Source organism: Meriones unguiculatus, chromosome 11 (genome assembly GCF_030254825.1).
Source record: "Meriones unguiculatus strain TT.TT164.6M chromosome 11, Bangor_MerUng_6.1, whole genome shotgun sequence".
NCBI lineage: Eukaryota > Metazoa > Chordata > Mammalia > Rodentia > Muridae > Meriones > Meriones unguiculatus.
Window position 1 is genome coordinate 83,800,740 of NC_083359.1, and position 19,251 is coordinate 83,819,990.

A 19,251-nucleotide genomic window follows, 5' to 3' on the forward strand; every position below is an offset into this window, starting at 1 on the left:
ATGCCCGGTCAAGGTGAGGAAGAGACTGGTTTAGGACACTGAACTAGAGTTAGTGATCGCCTCTTCACAACTCACATCTCTCTTTCCTTAAGGCAGCGCTTCTCAACCTCTGGGTCACAATCCCTTGGGGGGGGGGGGTATCACGTATCAGACATCCTGCATATCAGATATTTACATTATGATATGAAGTAGGAACTAAATAACTTTTATGGTGGGGGGCACCACAGCAGGAGGATCTGTATTAAAGGCTCACAGCATTAGGCTGGTTGAGGACCACTGCTCTAAAGGGATCTTCGCGTCTCTGTCCATTCTGTGTTCTATTTCTAGCCTTCGGGCTCAACACGGCGTAACTTGCTGGGTCCAAGTCGAGCGTCTGTTCCAGAACAGCAGCTTGGATGCCTAAAGGATAACCAGTGCGATCACTTGAGAGCCTCCGCTTGGCTGCTGAGTGAGAGGCTCCTCAAGGAAGACGGTTTGGGAAGCAGAGAATGTTCCTAAGCCGACTGTAACATACTACAGAGGGGTTCACGTCCTGAGGGACCAGTGTGACACTGGAGCCAGCAGCCAGGTGCGGGGAATGTTCCGAACAGAACTCAGCACGGAACAACTCTGCTGCCCTGAGGGAGGCGCCAGATAGGCAGGAGAACAGTGTGCTTAACCTTCTATAAAAGGTCATTTTCAGTTCCTGTTCACCTGGCTGTCAGGCTCTGACATGCACACATACCCCTCTGTCTTTCCCTTAAGGGAGCTTGATGGAGAATCTATACCTTAAGGAGGCAAGAACTCGGTGCTCAGCCTCAGGATGCTGTATACCGCCAGCCCCTCACTGTCTCACGAAGGTCCTCAGGGTTGGGGTCACCAGAAGATTGTCATTTATGCTCTGGTTCTTTACAGTGCGGGGGTCCCATATCACACTATGGGGTGAGCCCACAGCAAATATCATTAAGATTCAGGTCAAGAGACTGTGTGGAGTGGGAATACTTAGCTATACAGCCACATATACCTTTATTGGCTATATGACCCTGATCCTACCGTTCCTTCATTTGCAAAGGAGAAATTATTTTTTTAACTTAGTTTATTTAGACTCTTGTGAAAATTAAATGAGACACATGAGAAAGTCTGCTGGTAGGCTCCTCAGCCCTCACTCAAATGTACGCCTGGTGGGGTGACAAGGAGCCAGAAGGGCATATCAGTAATAGTGAAGTGTTCAGTTGGTCCAGCATGTACTTTGATGGCCAGAGTCGCTCCTAATAGAGGCTGTCCTTCAGCGAGCATGAGTTCTTATGTGTTGTGCCCCCAAGAAGTCTCCAAGACAAGGAAACACAACAGCTACTCCTCCAAGGGAAAACATCAGAAAGCAAACAATGAAGAAAAGATGGCTTTCCCTTATTTTCAATGTCAGAACATGAATAAGTAAACAAATGGTAAGGGTCAACAGTCAATGGTAAGGAAAACACGCCAGAGGAAAGATGTTTCCGAGTTAAGAATTAAGTACCCTTGGATTGGGGAAGGGGCATAGGGGAAGAAAAGGGAGGGAGGTTGGGATAGGGAAGGGGGTGAGAGAGGGGACTACAGCTGGGATACAAAGTGAATTAATTGTAATTAATAAAAATTTAAAAATAGAAAAAAAAAAGAATTAAGTACCCATTCTTTAAGAAGGGGCTTCCATGCCGATTTGAAGGTTAAACGAGAAAAGGACAAAATGCCCAATCTGATCAGGTCCCAAAGTAGATCGATTTTTTTTTTCCGTCTTATTGTTTATGTGCATGGGTGTTTTGCCTGCATCATGTATATGTGTACCACATGCATGCAGCACCTGTGGAGGCCAGAAGAGGGCATCAGATCACCTGGGAATAAAGTTACAGATATTTGTGAACAACCATGTGGGTGCTGGGGATTTCACCTGGGTCCTCTGGAAAAGCAGCCAGTGCCCTTAACTGCAGAGCCCTCTCTCCAGCTCTTGAATTATTATTTTAAAAACCACATGGCAATCTAGGTGTGATGATGCATAACTTTAATTCCAGCAGTTGGGAGGCAGAGGCAGGTAGTATCTCTGTAAATATGGGGGCCAGGTTAATCTCTACAGAGAGTTCCAGGCCAGCAAGGGCTATATGGTAAAATGTTGTCTCAGAACAAAACAATACAATCTACCGAATGACCAAACAAGAAAAAAAAGCTAATTAGACAAACAAATAACACACATACACACACACAAAACAAACAAAAAAACAAACCAAAATGGGGCTACAGAGAGGGCTGAGCAGAACTTGCTACCTAAGATCTCTTGCTCCTTTTCCAGAAGACCCAGGTTTGATTCTCAGCACTCACATGATGATTCACGATCTCCTGTAACTTCAGTTCCAGGAGATCTGACTCTTTCTTCTGGCTTCCACAGGCACAAAGACATGTACATGCCAGCCTGGACTACATAAAAAGGCTTTATCCCAACCCCAAGCACCACCCAATTTTTCTGTTTTTTGAATGGTAGACTAATCCATCCAGGGAACAAATGAAAACTGCTATAATCACAGGCAGTTTTGCCAGATAGAATGAAGGAATTCCAGCTCAAAACTGCATGTTCTCCTCTGTTACTCCTGGTCCTAATTTTCATGCTGTTAAGTCATCATCATGTTCATCATGTTTCTCTGCTAAATCTCCTGCTTCTTCACGAAGACAAGCAGATGAAAAGATCATTCCATTTGAGACTACATGTATGTTTGCATAAGGAGCTCACCCCATGAAGCCCTCCCAGTTTCCCCCGAAGCTTCAGGAGCTCTGCAAGCAATACCAAGGATGTCCAGGGTGTCCCCAGGAGCCTATAAGATGCTACCAGTTGCTCTTATCCCTTAGGGTGCTTTTCTATTTCTGCCTGCCTGCCTGTCTTTAGTCCTTATCTTGTGTCACCTTGGTTTTTGAGACAAGGTCATTTTATGTAGCTCAGGCTGGCCTATGACTTGCTATGTAGTTCATCCTAACCTTCAATTTACAGTACTTTTGCTTTAGCTTCCTGAATGTTAGGATTACAGACATAGGCCAGCACACCTTCTGCATAACTCATCCATCCATCCATCCATCCATCCAACCACTGAAAGTTTATTGAGAAACCAGTCATGATCATAAGTGTTACAAACTGTACAGAATCTAGGATCACCTAGGAGACAAGCTTCAGGGCATACCTATGATGGATTGCCTAAACTAGCTTAGCTTCGGGGCAAACCTATAGGGGATTACCTTGATTAGATTAACTGAAGAGAAAAGGCCCATGGTTCATTGGACTAGGAGGAGATGAGGGAGAGGGCTGCAGCTGAGATACAAAGTGAATAAATTGTAATAAAAATAATAAACAAATAAAAATTTTTAAAAAAGCATGAATCGCCATGCTTGGCTTCTCGATTGCGGATGTAATGTGATCATTTGCTTTAAACCCTTGCTGTCTTGACTTCCCCCGGCACGATGGACTGTACCTTTAAACTGTGAGATAAATTCGACCCTTTTCTCTTTAAGTTGCTTCCGTCCAGCTATATCATCGGCAACAGGAAAAGAAAGAAAACCAGCAGCACCAGCTCATCACTGGAGGGTCATCGTTCCTTACGGGAGACCCACAGGAGAAAACCAGTATCCAATCAATTTAAACCCATTGCTAAAAGAAGAGAAGCAAATGCAACCTTGAGTGCTCGTACAAGACGCCCCTGAATAATGTCACCTCCCTAGAAGCCCCTTCTGCCGCTACCTCTCCAGGCCTGCACATTACAAACTTTCTCAATAACAACTGGACTGCAGCTGGCCTGACCCATCCCTGAGCATCTTCCTGGCACCTACGAGCGGGAGACTCCCTGGCTCCTGGCTCCTGGCTCCTGGCTCCTGGCTCCTGGCTCCTGGCTCCTGGCTCCTGGCTCCTGGCTCCTGGCTCCTGGCTCCTGGCTCCTGGCTCCTGGCTCCTGGCTCCTGGCTCCTGGCTCCTGGTTCCAGAAAGGAAATGGAGATGGAATATGGTCTAACTGAAAATTTGGAGTGAGCAGTGTTTCCTCAGTGGGAAAAGAGTCTCAGTGTCCAAAAATCCAGGAGGTGGAATTGCAGGGTGTGGGGCCGCTGGCCTGCCTGGAGTGACAGGAAGGTGAAAAGGGTAGGCTGAATCTCACCAGATGTTCATTGCCGTTGGTGGAGTGGGGTGGCCCCTATTTCTCCCAGGGCGCCCTCTCCCGTGCCCAGAGGAGCATGTTCTTATCTCATGAAAGGATGCAGTTTCACAAAATCATTTGCTAAAAGCTCAAGGGTGCTGTGAGTTTTCTGGCATTGGAGGCCTTCATTTCCCGGGGATAGAGGAAGCAAGCTCATTTCCTAGAGTACTGGCTCATGGAAGAAGTGACTGCCGTCTCTCATGACTTCTAGGCAAGTAGTGGGTAGTTTCTCAGACTCCGCTGATGGAAGGAGGTGAAGCTTAAGGATCAGGAGACTTGGTTTTCCTTCTGTCTCTGCCATTCATGGGCTGTGAGACCCTGAGCAGGACCCTCTGCTCTTCTGGCTTCAGTTTGCTCACCTCAAAGGGCCTATGGCCCGGCCTTCTGTTTGTGAAGAAGCTGAGAACTGGCAGGAAGCTGAGCTCAAACCACTGAGCAATGAAAAGGCAGAATGTGGAAGCTCCATGAGCCCCCCTACCTACCACCCTAGGTGGGGGAGAAATGATGACAGGGAGCCGGAGTGGCTGAAGAAGCAGATTCAACAACGAGAGAAACCTCTCCTGTTCTTCCCCTAAGCCTATACATCTGCCAGGAACCACGAGGAGAGTAGAGAGCAACTGGTGGTCTGTGCCTGACAGTCACAAGTGGGGCTGGAAAGAGTGGAAATGGCAGGGGCTGCTGTCCGTTTCACCCCTGAGCAGCACCCACACAGCTGGACAAGGACTGAGATGCTGCAAATGAGCCTGCAGCTCGCTGGCAATGAAGAGGGGTAGAGGGTGAGTGAAAGGGACAGATCTTCAACAAAGGGCGATGCGAAGTGACTGCAAAGGCCTGGGGAGGTGTGGATGGTGGGTCCCAAGCTGTGCTGTGGGGGGAAAACTGACTGAAGTAGGGAGCCCTGCCTCAGTCCTGTCTTCTTCCTTTAGAAGCAACGTGGTCCCTCTTACTTACATCCTTCTTTCCCAGAGTCCTTTTCTTCTCTGCAGCTGGCAGGACAAGAATCATGCTAGTCCTTTCTGAAGAAAGAAATTTCCCTGGGAGAAAAGGCAAGCAGATTTGAGCCTCATTCCTGCTGACTATATGATTTTTTTTTTTTTTTTTTTTTTTTTAAGAATCATTTTCAGCGATCCGGACTCGCGAAGAAAGAAGAGCCCTGTTTAGTCAGCAGTAGACAAGGAGCCATTCATTGATGTCTTGGGCTCAGGTTTACTTTAGAAGTTCCTGCATAACAATAACGGTTCGTGAGGCGGGGTAGATGGCTCAGTCGGGTAACAGGCTTGCTATGCAAGCGTGATGATCTGAGTTTGAAAGCCAGCACCAAAATTAAAAGCCAGGAATATACCAGTCGTTCCAGCGGTGGGAAGACAGAGACAGAAGGATACCCGGTGCCTGCTGGCTGGCAAGCTAACCAAATCGGTGAGCTCCAGGCTTGGTGAGAGACTCTGTCTCAAAAAATAAAGTTGACCCAATTGAAAGAAGGCAGCCTTACCAGGCCACAGAGGAAGACAAGTCCTGATGAGACCCGATAGGCTAGGGTCAGAGGGAAGGGGAGGAGGACCTCCCCTATCAGTGGACTTGGGGAGGGAGCTGCAGCTGGGATACAAAGTGAATACATTGTAATAAATAAAAAATATAAAATATGAGAGAAAAAATAAATTGAGTTGAGAGTAACAGAAGACAACACTCAACACCAGCTCCTGGCTTCCGCACGCATGCCTAGCCACTCAGATGAATGCATACACATACACGCCCCACCACCCCCACACAAGAAGAACACATTTAGAGCAAGATGCGCTTGTTCAGTCCTCAGGCGAATCTGTTAGGGGACATCAGAAATCCTTATTTCCCAAACGTTGAAGATGCCGTTAGTATCTGAGAGCCTAAAATTGCTCAAATGCAAACGTTGCTGTAAGGTCCTCGTGAGGAGGTCGGTGAGATGGCTCAGTGGGCGAAAGGGCTTGCTGCACGAGCCTGACAACTCGAGTTCAATCCCCAGGTCTCCCCACACACACACACACTGGAAGGAAGGAACTGGCCCTCAAGAGTCGTCCTCTGCCCTCCGCACGAACAGCCTGGCACACGCGCCCCTGCACTCACACACCTGCCATATACACACATACCAATAAGGAAAGTTTCTCGTGAGGCTTCCTCTCGTGCACTGACTTGCATAAACTTTCAACAGTGCTTGACACTTGACGCTGCTGCAAAGTTTTTTTCAATTGATTTTTTTTCCTTTGGAGGAAGGTGTGTGTGTGTGTGTGTGTGTGTGTGTGTGTGTGTGTTGGTTGCCATTTGTTTACCTAGGAAAGGAAGTCTCATTCTACTGCCCAATTATCCCTGAACCTTTTTTTAGACTTAAACAATCCCCTCCATATTAGCCCTCAAATTAGTTGGTTTACTTTGAAAAGTAGGTATTACTAGGTGAAATCCCATGAGTTTTTTGAATTGGTAAATAGATTCCAACTTCATTTTCACAATCTTCTCACTCAGTTATTTCACCTCATCCTGGATGTATCCACAGAGCTAAAGCTATTCTAACAACACACATATTTTCATTCCTATATTACATTGATACAGGTTTCGTGAAACATTATATAAGCTCAGAAGTCCTTCAAAATTAAATCTTATATTGAATATCTTATGCAGCATATATTTCAGTGTTTAAGTATTTTCATATTTGTAACTTCGTGATGTGTTTCTTTGGTTCTTTGTATATGTTTGGAAACATCTTTCAGAGATGGGTGCACAGGTTTTGCTGGTAGGTTTTTGGGGGCACACTCATCATGAAACCTGGTCCAGAGCATTGGCTGAGACAAGAGGCTGTAGTTAGGGAGTCTTTCTAAGGATGTACGCATATTGATGCTAACTAAACCTAGGGTTGGGAAAGAATCCTGCTCTCGGCTCTCCATCGGAGCCTGTGGGTGCTAGGCTCTTCTGCCTCTGTCTCTGCCTCTGCCGCAGGGCGTGTCTGCTAGGGCATGTCTGTTTCCCCGGCTCCTTACACACTGACTGGTCCAGAGTGCAGGGGTCCAGTGAAACATGAACTAGACTTACATCCCTGTTCAAACGAGCATACAAGCAGCTGCTCCTGCCAGACAAGGTGGGCGTGTGTGCACATGTACACACAAACAGACTAGAAACTCAGGGGGTATTGGTGGGATGTGGGGCACATGCAGGGGGCTCCAAAAAATAAATTCTAAAGAGTCTTCTGGCACTTTATTTTCTAAGAATCTTGCTGGCAGTGTGAGTGTAACACACACACACACACACACACCCGCCCCCGCAAAGCCCTCCTTCCTCCATGGCTGGCCCAACCCAGCTTCACGTGGTCACCACTCCCTCCCTCCACACAGGGCTCCCCAGGATACATAAACCTCTTTGGCCGTCAGGCTTGAGCCAGCAGGGCCACCCATCCCGACACCTTGAAACACTGCTTTCCTCACCCAGCCTCTACCCCGGTGCCTCTCTGTGCGTGCTGCTGCAGCTGTGGTCCCAAGATGCCAGCTCTCCAGCTGCTGCTTCTGGCCTGCCTGGCGTGGGGAATGGGGGCCGGGGCAGCACAGCTCCGAAAGGCCAATGATCGGAGTGGCCGGTGTCAGTACACCTTCACTGTGGCTAGCCCCAATGAATCCAGCTGCCCCATGGAAGACCAGGCCACGTCAGCCATCATCCAAGACCTTCAGAGAGACAGCAGGAGTCAGCAAGCAGACCTAGAATCCACCAAAGCCCGGCTCAGCTCTCTGGAGAGTCTGCTCCACCAACTGACCTTGGGCCGGACTGCTGGGACCCAGAAGGCCCAGGAGGGGCTGCAGGGCCAGCTCAGTGCCCTGAGGAGAGAAAGGGACCAGCTGGAGACCCAAGCCAGAGAGCTAGAGGTGGCCTATAACAACCTCCTGAGAGACAAGTCAGCGCTAGAGGAAGAGAAGAGGCATTTGGAACAAGAGCGTGAAGATCTGGCCAGGAGGCTGGAAGGCAGCAGCCAGGAGGTAGCAAGGCTGAGGAGGGGCCAGTGTCCCTCAAGCCAGCATTCCTCTCAGGACATGCTGCCAGGCTCCAGGGATGGTAAGAACACTGGAGGTGGGAGGGGGGGGACTGCCCAATCCAGGAGGTGGCATGTTTGCTGGTGGCCTGTTACAGACCTCCCGGGCTTCTCTTTCTGTTCAGTCTTTTCTCTCAGAAGCTGCAGATCCAGCATGCAATACTTTCATTCAGGAGAGCAAACCAAACACTTTCATGTCCTTCTGGCAAGCTGGCTCCTTGTTTAGGTCACTGGGTCTCAGTTCTTGTGCCCATTCATGACAAAGTTGTCACAGCCCACAGCCAAATGAGAAATGGTTAATAATCAGTAGAAAATGGCCTGATGCCCCCTTTGGATAATTGATTCTTTTTCGATCTTTTCTTGGATTGTTATTCCTACCAAAATGGCCTCTGCTTAGGAGATGCCAAGTAATTTGTGCATTGAAAGCTGGTGTCCTTATTATTAATTTTTTTGTTTGTTTTTTGAGACAGGATTTCTCTATGCTGCCCTGGCAGTCCTGAACTCACTCTGTAGACCAAGCTAAGCTTAAACTCAGAGCTGCCTGCCTCTGCCTCCTGAGTGCTAGGATTAAAGGCGGTGTCTCCTACCTTGGTAAATAAAAAGAAAACAATTTCTTTATCAGGTCCTTTGGCATGTGGCTTTGGAAATTTTGCATTTTGTTGCTGAGTCAAAGGATGTCTGTTTTCATGTCACGTGACAACTCTGTAGTGTCCCTTCTCACAAGGGTTAGGAAGCCTTTTCTGTTCGTTTTGGCTCCTGCTTGGAGATGGATCTTTGGATGGATTAAGAGATGGACACATTATTCCCAAAGGCTAGAAAACAGTATTTGTATCACTTTTTATGAATGCTTTGTTCCCAGTCAAATTCAGATGTGGAACGATTTGTCTAGACTCCTGGAAAGGGTTAATGCCAAGCAACAGTGAAAATGAGGGGCAGGGTTCATTTCAGATAAAGGAGTCTAATAAACCCAGGAAAATATGTGGACATCCTTCATCAGCTCTTACGTGGTCAGGTGACAGTTACACAAGGGCGGGGTTGGGGTGGTTGGGGAGCTTTGATACAGAGCGATTATTAGTGGTCATTGTATTAACACTGCATTTCTCAGCTAAGAGTGTAGTTATGAGGGCGAGTATCTTGACCATGTGCTCAAGCGCTTAGGGCTGAGTGAGCTGTCACGATCTATGCAGCTTACTCTCTGAGAGAGCAAGAAGAAGAGAGGCCACAACTGCTGGATCCAAGCAAGCTGTGCACATGGAGCATGATCTCAGTATCATCTCCTTTTCAGGGTTGGGAAAATCTCCAGAATAGTGTAATAGAAGAACTGTTTTCTAAAAGAGATCTTTACCTAAAACATAAATCTGCATGAGCGTGAGGCTACGGAACCCAAGTCAGTGCTGAGCTTGGCAGGAGGCAAGCTATTTAGTTCCTGTGTTTATTTCTTATCCATACCATGGCAACAAATTCACGTTGTAAGTCACTTTTATGGGGTCCAAATGAATAACTATAATGTAAGAATGATGTTTCCTGCTACTGAAATTGAAGTTAGCGTGCAGAATCATGGGTTTCCCTGGTCTTTTTCTTAATACAAGCTATTACACTTTTCATAAAACCCATCTCTCTCCCCAACCACAGCCCTCCCTGGGTCCCTCTTGCTGTCTACCTTCCCAGGTGCTGTCTGCTTCTATTTTCATGGTGCATGTGTTCTATCTCACTCTCTCCTCTCCCATTAATGATAACAGTCAAACATTTATGTTTAAGCTAGAGGAAGGTGAGGTCCTAGGTAGCTTAGGGACTGAGGGCTGCCCAGCTGCCCAGTGGTGGCTAAGATTTCAACTGGCCTCTGAAAGGACAGATGGAGAAATAGCATCAATAAAAATTATGTGCAAAATTTAGACTTGAATGAAGTTATACTCTTAACAAAAAAAAAACAAAACCAACTATAAGTGTATATGGGTGGAGTATGTGTGCAAGTGAAAATAGAGGCAATGCTTTTTATTTTGATTGTCTTGTGATCTTTTTGTTTAAAGGGCGTGGTTGTCTTTGATAATGTATTTGATGTGTTCTCCATTTTCTTTTTGTCCTTTCCAGCCACTCTACTTTAGACATAGGTTGGCAACCCCATTATAATGAGCTTCAAATGTGGGAGTCTTTTTCTGTAGAGCATTATCTGGCAAGGGAATGCATTAGGACAAGAACAGATACCTGGAAAGAAACGTGACAAGCATCTAGTCATGAGCTCATTTGTGCACATGTGGGAAGCTGAGGCCCGGGAGCCTACCCAACTGATCCAAGGTGACCTATTCAGTCAATAGCAGCATGAGAATCAAAACTCAGTCCTGAGAGCTGATGACATTCAAGACCCCTCCTGACTTCTAGTTTGTGGGCCTGTAAATGTCAGAGAGCATTAGGTGGTGGTGGTTTATGCCTTTAACCCCTAGCACTTGGGAGGCGGGTCTATGTGAGTTCAAGGTCAGCTTGGTCCACAGAGCAAGTTCCAGCACAGCCAAGGTTACACAGGGAAACCCTTTCTGAGATAGGGGGAGGTCAGAGAGGTACAGTAATGACAGGAACAAAGATCTAGTTTCAGGCCCCAGGCTCAGGGATCAGGAGGAGGATTCTGAGGGGCTGGAATATGGGCAGAAATGTCAAGAACTGAAGTATTTTCATCCTGGGGTGCGAGTCTCAGTATATAAAGTAAAGGCCAGGAAGGCAGGCTTCTTCATAGCCCATACACAGTTTAAACTGTCACCATCACTTTAGGGTGTAATTGTTACAGAGAAAAACACCTTCTCAGATTCAGAGAAATTACTCATGTGTGTGTCTGTATTTCAGTATGCACACCCACACAAATGCAAGCCCCAAATAGGGAAGAAATACTATTCACCTCAAAGGTAAAAATGAGAGCAGTTCCTTCTGAGGCTGAGAAGCTGGGCTGGGGCTTTGGTCCTGTGAGCAAGTGGATTCCATGGGCCCTGAGGCCAGGAAAAGAAACAGGACACAGAGGCAAGTGATTCAGTGAATGAAAACAGAAAGGGAGGAGGCTCACCAAATGGTTTGCCACACCAGAAACAGAAGCTTGGCCCCCAGGGAGCACTTATCCCTGGATCTGCTAGCCCCTCACCTATGAGAGCTAGGACGCCAGGCTGATCCTCACAAAACTCCTACACAGCCTGGGAAGCTTGGGCAGGGAGAGGATAAGTGGTGCTGGCAGGTGACACCCCTAAGAGCCAGACTGCCATAGCAACTGCTGGGGGCGGGGAGGGAGGCAGGAAGGGGCTGAGTGCCAGAGGTGTTCAGATGGCTTATCAGGCTGAGAAAAAGGTAGGAGGAGGAAGCAGAATGGCCATCCTGGCGCTGGAGTGTAATGGCAACGTTTTCCTCTGGTGGAGTTCCACCGCTGAGTGCAGATTGCATGCCGTCATTAAGAACCTCAGCCCATACTTAACGTCAAGGCTCTGTGGCCTACACTGGGCCTAGAGACAGCACCCAGGACAACCGATAACCAGGCCACAGCTAGCTTTCCCTTTCCTGAAGTACTTGTGTCAACCTGGAAATACCGTGGCATTTTTAAAAACCTGTTCCCTCCATTTAAATAACTGAGTTTTCCCACAGTATTAGAAACCGTTTACGAAAACCTTTACAATGCCATCAGTGTGTGCATGCAAATTAGTTAATAATGGGCTGGGTGCGTAGGTGCAGCTCCCCTACAGTATGAGGTTAAAGAGAGAGTGGCAGATACTCTCAAAAAAAATTTAACGATGGAAGGAATAAATCTCAATACCGTTAAGGAAAAAAAAGCATGAAAGCTTCAAATATCTGATACAATATTATTTTCACGATCATTTGCTTTCCTTCTATATTCAAAATGGAATGTTACTGATTTTAAACATTCCAGAGAGATCAGAGTTCAGACACTTCTTTATTCGGGATTATTTCATTTATGGTCCTTATGTAATCCTCAAGAACAACCTGATAGCATTTGTTCAGCGCAGAGTACCGGCCCCCAGAGAGCCTGACTCGTCTGCCCAAAGGCCCACAGCCGGGACACGGCAGCACTAAATAGGAAACTACAACTTCTGGCTCGGTCCAGGCCCCTCTGCACAAAGCTCCCCTGCTTCAGCGACATGCCAGGTGGCTTCCTCGGGGAATCTGATCGTTGCCAGAAGCTCCTGGCTGAGATGACCACAAAGCATTGCACCTGCCAAGTGGAAATGAGCCCTGTGGTCTCTGGAAGGCTTTCCTTGATCCTCTGTGTTACCAGGGCTCTTGTTTACCACAAGGGAAGTACGTGAGGCGTGGTTCCCTGTCAAGAGCGAGGGAAGACAGGAAGAGAATCAGAGCCGATTCTCAACCATGGTGTGGGGTCGTGCTGGGACCAGGATGGGGACGCAATCCCACAGTCCTGTGAGTCTGCCTCTCAGGCAGAAGATCCGATGGGCAATTGTGCTCTCTGGGTATGCTGAGCAATCACCTGGGGCCTGAGCTCTGCCCCAGGTGGGGGTCACTCATCAAATAGCCTTTGATTTTAGCTGTCCCTCCCTGTGTTTTCTCATTTGACTCCTTCCCTCTTTCCTCCCCTCCCCAGTCTGGTCCTCCCTGCACCCCTCACCCATCTATTCTACTTTCCCTTCCAAGGGAGCGCTGTCCCTCCCCGATAGTCCTTTGCTCTATACCTAACCACAGAGAAAATTATTAATGATGGTGACAGAGCGAATATAACAAACTCCATGAAAGTAATCTCCATGTGGCAGCCTGGGCTACAGGGGTAGGATGGACAGGCTTGGAAGAACTTCAGACCTCGCTAGGGAAGGGACTCTCCACCTGTCGGAGAGCAGAGGTACTGTTTGCCCTGGCCTGAGCAGCAGATTCAAGTCCTCTTGTCTGCCCGTGAGGAGGGCCCCCATGGACCTGTGCCGCTGCACAGAGGACCTAGGTCCCCGGGCTGGCTCTGGCTTCCTTACGGAATGTGTCCACCACCAGGCTGAAGTTTCAAAGGAACCACATGCAGAGTTAGGAACCTCAGAATGCCCTCAAGAGCACCTGATGCGAAGAAGCCAAGGAAGGGGAACTGCCCACCTTCCTCCTCACCGGATGTCACTATAGCGCCCTCTGCTGGGATAGTTCAACATTGCTCATTCTACACAGCGCAAGGGAGCGCCTGGCTATGAGAGCCAAGAGTCTGTTCATAGCTGACAGAGCCCCTGACTTCAGAAGACAATAGTTCAGCTCCCAGCCCCGACACTTACTAGTTGTGAAGCTCGGTAGAGTATCCAAGGTCACCCCTTCTGACCCTTAGTTTTCTCACTTGCTGATGAGGCTAACAGCAGTTACTGTTATCCCATTCAGCAGGACTCTTAGGGGAAGAGGAGGTAAACACAGAGCGAAGTACCTGGGGCATGGCACTGAGTGGCGACAGTCATTCCATCCCACTGGGTCAGATGGCAGTGCTAAAGCCTGGCTTCAGTCTTTGACCTTCAGAGGCACCAGGAGTAGGGTTTTTTTTTTTTTTTAAATTATGGGAAATACTATTGATAAATAGCTGCTAATCATCTCTTTACACACACACGCACTCGCGCATACTTTTTAGTGTCTGTGTCAGTGTTTGGTTACCTTCAGAAAGTCATCCATGAAAATGCCTAGCGTTCTGCTTTTCTTTGCACTTTCTTTATTGTCTGTGAAGCTAAAGAGGACCTCTTATTTTCTTCCTGCTGAGTGGCAGGTGTGTACAGTTCTTTTCTTAACGTATATCTTGCCCTCAGTAAGACAGCAAACAGAAAGCCAACCTACTGTCAAATATGAAAGATTTTTTATCAATTGCAAACAGGAAGGCCTGCGATGCCAGGAAAACGTGGCTCACAGCGACCCTGGTGTGGTGGCCTCTTCCCTCTTCCAAGGGATGTCTAGAGGAACCTCCAGCATGCTTAATGTGTTACTGACAATTACCTGCATAATAGTTTTGGAGGGTTGTGAATGTTCCCAGCACACAGAAATACCAAGTGTCTCAGGTAATGAAGATGGAATTACGTTGAGCTGACCACTAATCATTGTACACATGTACAGAAATGTCATCTTACCCCGTCAGCATACTTAATTATTCATGTGAAAATAAAAATATAGCTAAAAACCAAAAGCTGATTTGTTCTTGTAAGCTCTTCACATATGACAAGGGAAAACCCTTTAGTTTCAGTAAATACTGAGTTGTTGAAATTCACACATTTAAGAGAATGCTATTAACTGTGTTTGAATCCCAGAAGCCATACTTCACTAACAACCAAGTTCCCTAGTGGAATTTATATAAGTCACAAACAACTCTTACTGTGTTTTATTTGGTGCTGAATATTCAAGTCCATGTTAAACAGGGAGCTATGCAAATATATTATTTGTAAGCTTTTTAATTGTGCAAAATTTCCAATAGTCACAAAGTAAGAGAAAGAACGAACCCCAGGGAAGCCATTATCCCAGTTCCAATGAGTTGCTGATGTGGTTCAAACATGCCGCATCTTCCTTTACCTGGCCCCCCACAGAAAATCTCAAATATCAAGTATTAGGGGAAACCATCAAACGTCGTGTCTATCCTTGTGCCATTTCTTCTCCAAGTATCATTTCTCTCTCTTTGAATACAGTTTCTCAGTGGAATTTGGACACGTTGGCCTTCCAGGAACTGAAGTCAGAGTTAACTGAGGTTCCTGCTTCCCAAATCTTGAAGGAGCATCCATCTGGCTTGCCCAGGAGCAAAGAGGGAGACAACGGTATGAAGTTAGAATTCTTCCCTTTTGAGCCCACCTGGCCTGTGTGTGTCTTGTTTTGTGTTCTGTTTGGATAGAGCAACTGCTCACCCAGGAGAGAGGACAGGTGACTTCCTGAGAAGCAGAGCTGTGGGGGAGGGGAGCAGAAATCCTCTGATGCCTTGTCTGGGCAGGTGAACAGGAAGTCAGTCCTTTTCCTCTACGCTCTATCTCCTTCCCCCCACCCTTGGGGGGCCACGTGTTTCCTGAGCATCATCTCAACACGTCTGTTACTAAAGGGATTTTTCTGATCTTTATCCAACAAGGAAAATTGCATTTGTCCCTCAAAAATCTATCCTATGAAATGTGGCTGCTGTTTCCAGAAAATAATGTCGACTCTGTTATTAACAATCTCTGCTAGCACTGAAGGGTCTGTGGGGATGTTCTGAAGCATTTAAAGTATAATCCCCAATAAATGAGCATCACTGTTTGCCTTTTGTGAGGAAACTGAAGGCACCCATAAAAGGACAGAGATTTATCTCCAATCCAGTAAACTGAAACTCTCAGCTAGCTCTTTAGTACATGAAATAGATTATACTCTGTTTTATGATATTTAAAGAGATGCATCAAATAGGTGGCCCCTCAAGTGAAGCTTGAAAAACTTCGCCATATCGATTACGCCTACAATGAACCGATTTCTCTTTGTAAATAAAATAGACCCAATTCGAAAGACGTGAAGAGTAATAAATCCGCACACACGCCCGCCAGGCTCCATGAGCTTCTTCAGAGCTCTGGGGAGCCTCTTCCTTACGGAGAGCGAGGTCCGTTCACCTCACAGAGTTACCACATGATGCTTTCTGTGTATTTCTCCAAACCTAACACTCGGGCACATCTAATTATCTCTACATTGACAATATCATTACCCAAAACTCTTAGTCCGTGTCATAAATGAGAAAGCTAGGGGATGGAGAGATCACTCAGTGGTTATGAGCACTGGCTGCTCTTCCAGAGGACCCGGGTTCATTTCCCAGCACCCGCCTAGCAGGTCACAACTGTCTGTAACTCCAGTTCCAGGGGATTTGACACCCTCCCACAGACATACCTGCAGGCAGAACACCACGGCACATAAAATAAAACAAAAACACAAGGGGAAGTCAAGGCTCACAGAGCTAAGCACCTCATTGGTCACCTGGTCAGTGGATGGCAGGGCTCAGATGTCAACCACACTGTCCCTGCCTTCTCTGCTTTGCTCCTACCCTCCTGCTGCCTGTATTTGGAAGACTCATAGATAGTGGATACATGGCATCTTTTGTTTAATTCGTCAGGCTGTGGAGCACTAGTCTGGGTAGGAGAGCCAGTCACTCTGAGAACGGCCGAGACAATCACCGGCAAGTATGGCGTGTGGATGAGAGACCCCAAGCCCGTCCACCCCTACACCCAGGAGACCACCTGGAGGATCGACACGGTTGGCACAGGCATCCGCCAGGTGTTTGAGTACAGCCAGATGAGCCAGTTCGAGCAGGGCTACCCTTCAAAGGTTCACGTGCTCCCCCGGGCTCTGGAGAGCACGGGCGCCGTGGTGTATTCCGGGAGCCTCTACTTCCAGGGGGCCGAGTCCAGGACGGTGCTCAGGTACGAGCTGAACATGGAGACAGTGAAGGCGGAGAAGGACATTCCTGGAGCCGGCTACCACGGACAGTTCCCCTACGCCTGGGGCGGCTACACAGACATCGACTTAGCGGTGGACGAGAGCGGCCTCTGGGTCGTCTACAGCACAGAGGAAGCCAAGGGGGCCATAGTCCTCTCCAAACTGAACCCGGAGACCCTGGAACTCGAGCGCACGTGGGAGACCAACATCCGCAAGCAGTCCGTGGCCAACGCCTTCGTTATCTGCGGCACCCTGTACACTGTCAGCAGCTACTCTTCAGCCCAGGCAACCGTCAACTTTGCCTACGACACCGGCACGGGGGTCAGCAAGACCCTGGCCATCCCGTTCAAGAACCGCTACAGGTACAGCAGCATGATTGACTACAATCCCCTGGAGAGGAAGCTCTTTGCCTGGGACAACTTTAACATGGTCACCTACGAGATCAAGCTCTCGGAGGTGTGAGGAGCCCCCTACCCCTACCAGCAAAGGCAGAAGGCGGCGGAGTTCGGGGCTCCCTGGCCAAGCGGCTGCAGGGGGGAGCCAGCCCAATGCACGGAGCTTTCCTTCGCTCAAGGTTCCATTCGTCCAGGTCAGCGTGCCCAACTACGCTCTGACTGACATAATCCCGGGGCTTGGACAGCCGCGTGTACGATGTTTTCCTCCGTCAGCTTTTAAAGCCGTGTGCATCCTTTTAGAAATTATATACCTTGCGGCAATCTGGAGCAAAAGCTATCGGCACGGTCGTGTCCTCATGGCAACCATTGCTCTCGCAAGCTGTGTGGTTGCGATGAGCCCAGAGAAGCAGCAGCAGCTCTGCAGCCGGAGGGCTCCTGTGGGTGGAACTGCTCCGGCCCAAGATACACTCACAGCAGTGGGCTTCTAACGCTTCAGAAGGCCTGTGGCTGGGCAATGCGTAGCCCTTCGCCCTGTGTAATAAAGTTATCTTACGTAACGTTGCTGTCCTTGGGATCTGAGGAAATCTTTGCTTCCAGACACAGATTCCAGTTGTCAGTGCGCCCCTGGCTTGGATGGCCTGCCGGCGAGATGGGACAGGCATGTGCGCATGCGTGTGGGAGTGTCCGACCGTCTGCCGTCTGCGGGGCCTGGGCCCGCTTTCTCCTGCTCTGTCCGGGTCAACAGTGGAGCACACACCTTCCCACCTCTCTCTGATTGTGTCCTTGCCTCTTCCCGAACAATCTTGGTCTCTTTCCCTCAGCCTAGCCTTTTTCTTTTCTAGATTCATTTCCGGATTTATCTGTTGTTACAGAGAGCAGATTTTTTTGTTTTGTTTTGAGATGGGGTCTCTCTATATATCCCTGGCTGTCCTGCAACTCACTCTGTAGACTCCACTGGCCTCAGACTCAGATCTGCCTGCCTCTGCCCCCAGGGTGCTGGGCTTAAAGGCCCGCACCATCACACCTGGCCACAATTTCTCAGGTGAGCATATTCCCAAGCCACAATTTCTCAGGTGAGCAAGCCTTACAGAACTCTTCTTCCAACTTTAAAAACTGCGGTAAAACACAATACAAACTACCGTCTTAACCACTTAAAAATAACTACACATGCTATTGAGTGTGTGTGCTCAGAGGACAGTTTAAAGAAAGGAGTCAGTTTCCTCTAGCCTTGTTGTGAGACCCGGGGATTGAAATTCTGTAGTTAGGCTTGGATCACATCCTGACTGTTTTAAATGGGCATAGATTTTTTTATAGTGTGCATAGTTTTGTGCCAACCATCACCACCATATGCAGAACTCATTTCATCTTACCAAAACTAAAGCTTTCCACCCAGAAAATAACTTTCTCCCTCCAGTCCATAGCATTGCTTTGTGGGTGGGGGGTGTATACCTATGTGTTCCTATGACTACGTGTGTGTGTGTGTATGTATCCATGAAGGTGAGTAAAAGTGAGAGGACAACCTGGGATATCATTCTTCAGCCCCAACTTCCTTCCTTCTTTCCCTTCCTTGAGACAGGCTTTCTTACTTAACCTGGCACTTGCTGTAAGTCGAGCCAGTGCGCTCCAAAACTCCTCCCACCTTCTCCCTGGAGTTCTGGGATCACCAGTACCCACCACCATACTCGGCTTTTTAAATTCCCACATGGCTTCTGGGGTTCACACTCAGTCTCGGTGCTTATAAGGCAAACACTTTACAGCCTGAGCTATTGCCCAGAGTTCATTCGACTTTTCAGTGACTGATGTTAACTTCCTTCTCTCTGGTGCATGGCGGTAGCATATTTTATCTTGCCAGTTCAGCTTGGACTTTATCCCACTGGGGTGTCAGTCAAGCTAAACTTTTCATTCCCCCCACCCTCACCTCCGCCCTCACCGAAGAGCATCTGTGCTTGGCCTGCTTGCACCACTCAGGAGAACCCAGGTTGTTGGTTTCCTCACTTGACCAAGGATGAAGTTGCGCATGTTGAGCAGATGGCAACGGCAGGCTTTAGGGTATGCTCCCTCTTTGCCCAACCCTGGGGCCAAAGTTCAAGAAGAGAACAAAGCCTACTAGCCGGGGTTAGGAGACTCCAAACACTTTTGCAAAATGGACTTTGTGGGGACAGAGATGAAATAAAGGATGGCAGACCAGCATTCACATTCTTCGATGTGAATCTCAATGGTCACATTGTCTGATGCTTTTATACCATTCAGGGAAACCCCTAAGTCA

At 48.0% G+C, this 19,251-nt stretch overlaps 1 protein-coding gene across 1 annotated transcript; it reads left to right on the forward strand.

Annotated features, from left to right (window-relative positions):
* Window positions 1-7,570: 7,570 nt before the first annotated feature.
* Myoc (myocilin) lies at window positions 7,571-17,060 on the forward strand. Its single transcript, XM_021657232.2, has 3 exons — window positions 7,571-8,240; window positions 14,841-14,966; window positions 16,268-17,060. Exons 1-3 carry the CDS (start codon window positions 7,676-7,678, stop codon window positions 17,050-17,052), a joined length of 1,476 nt encoding a protein of 491 aa, XP_021512907.1. The 5' UTR covers window positions 7,571-7,675; the 3' UTR covers window positions 17,053-17,060.
* The last annotated feature ends 2,191 nt before the right edge of the window (window positions 17,061-19,251 follow it).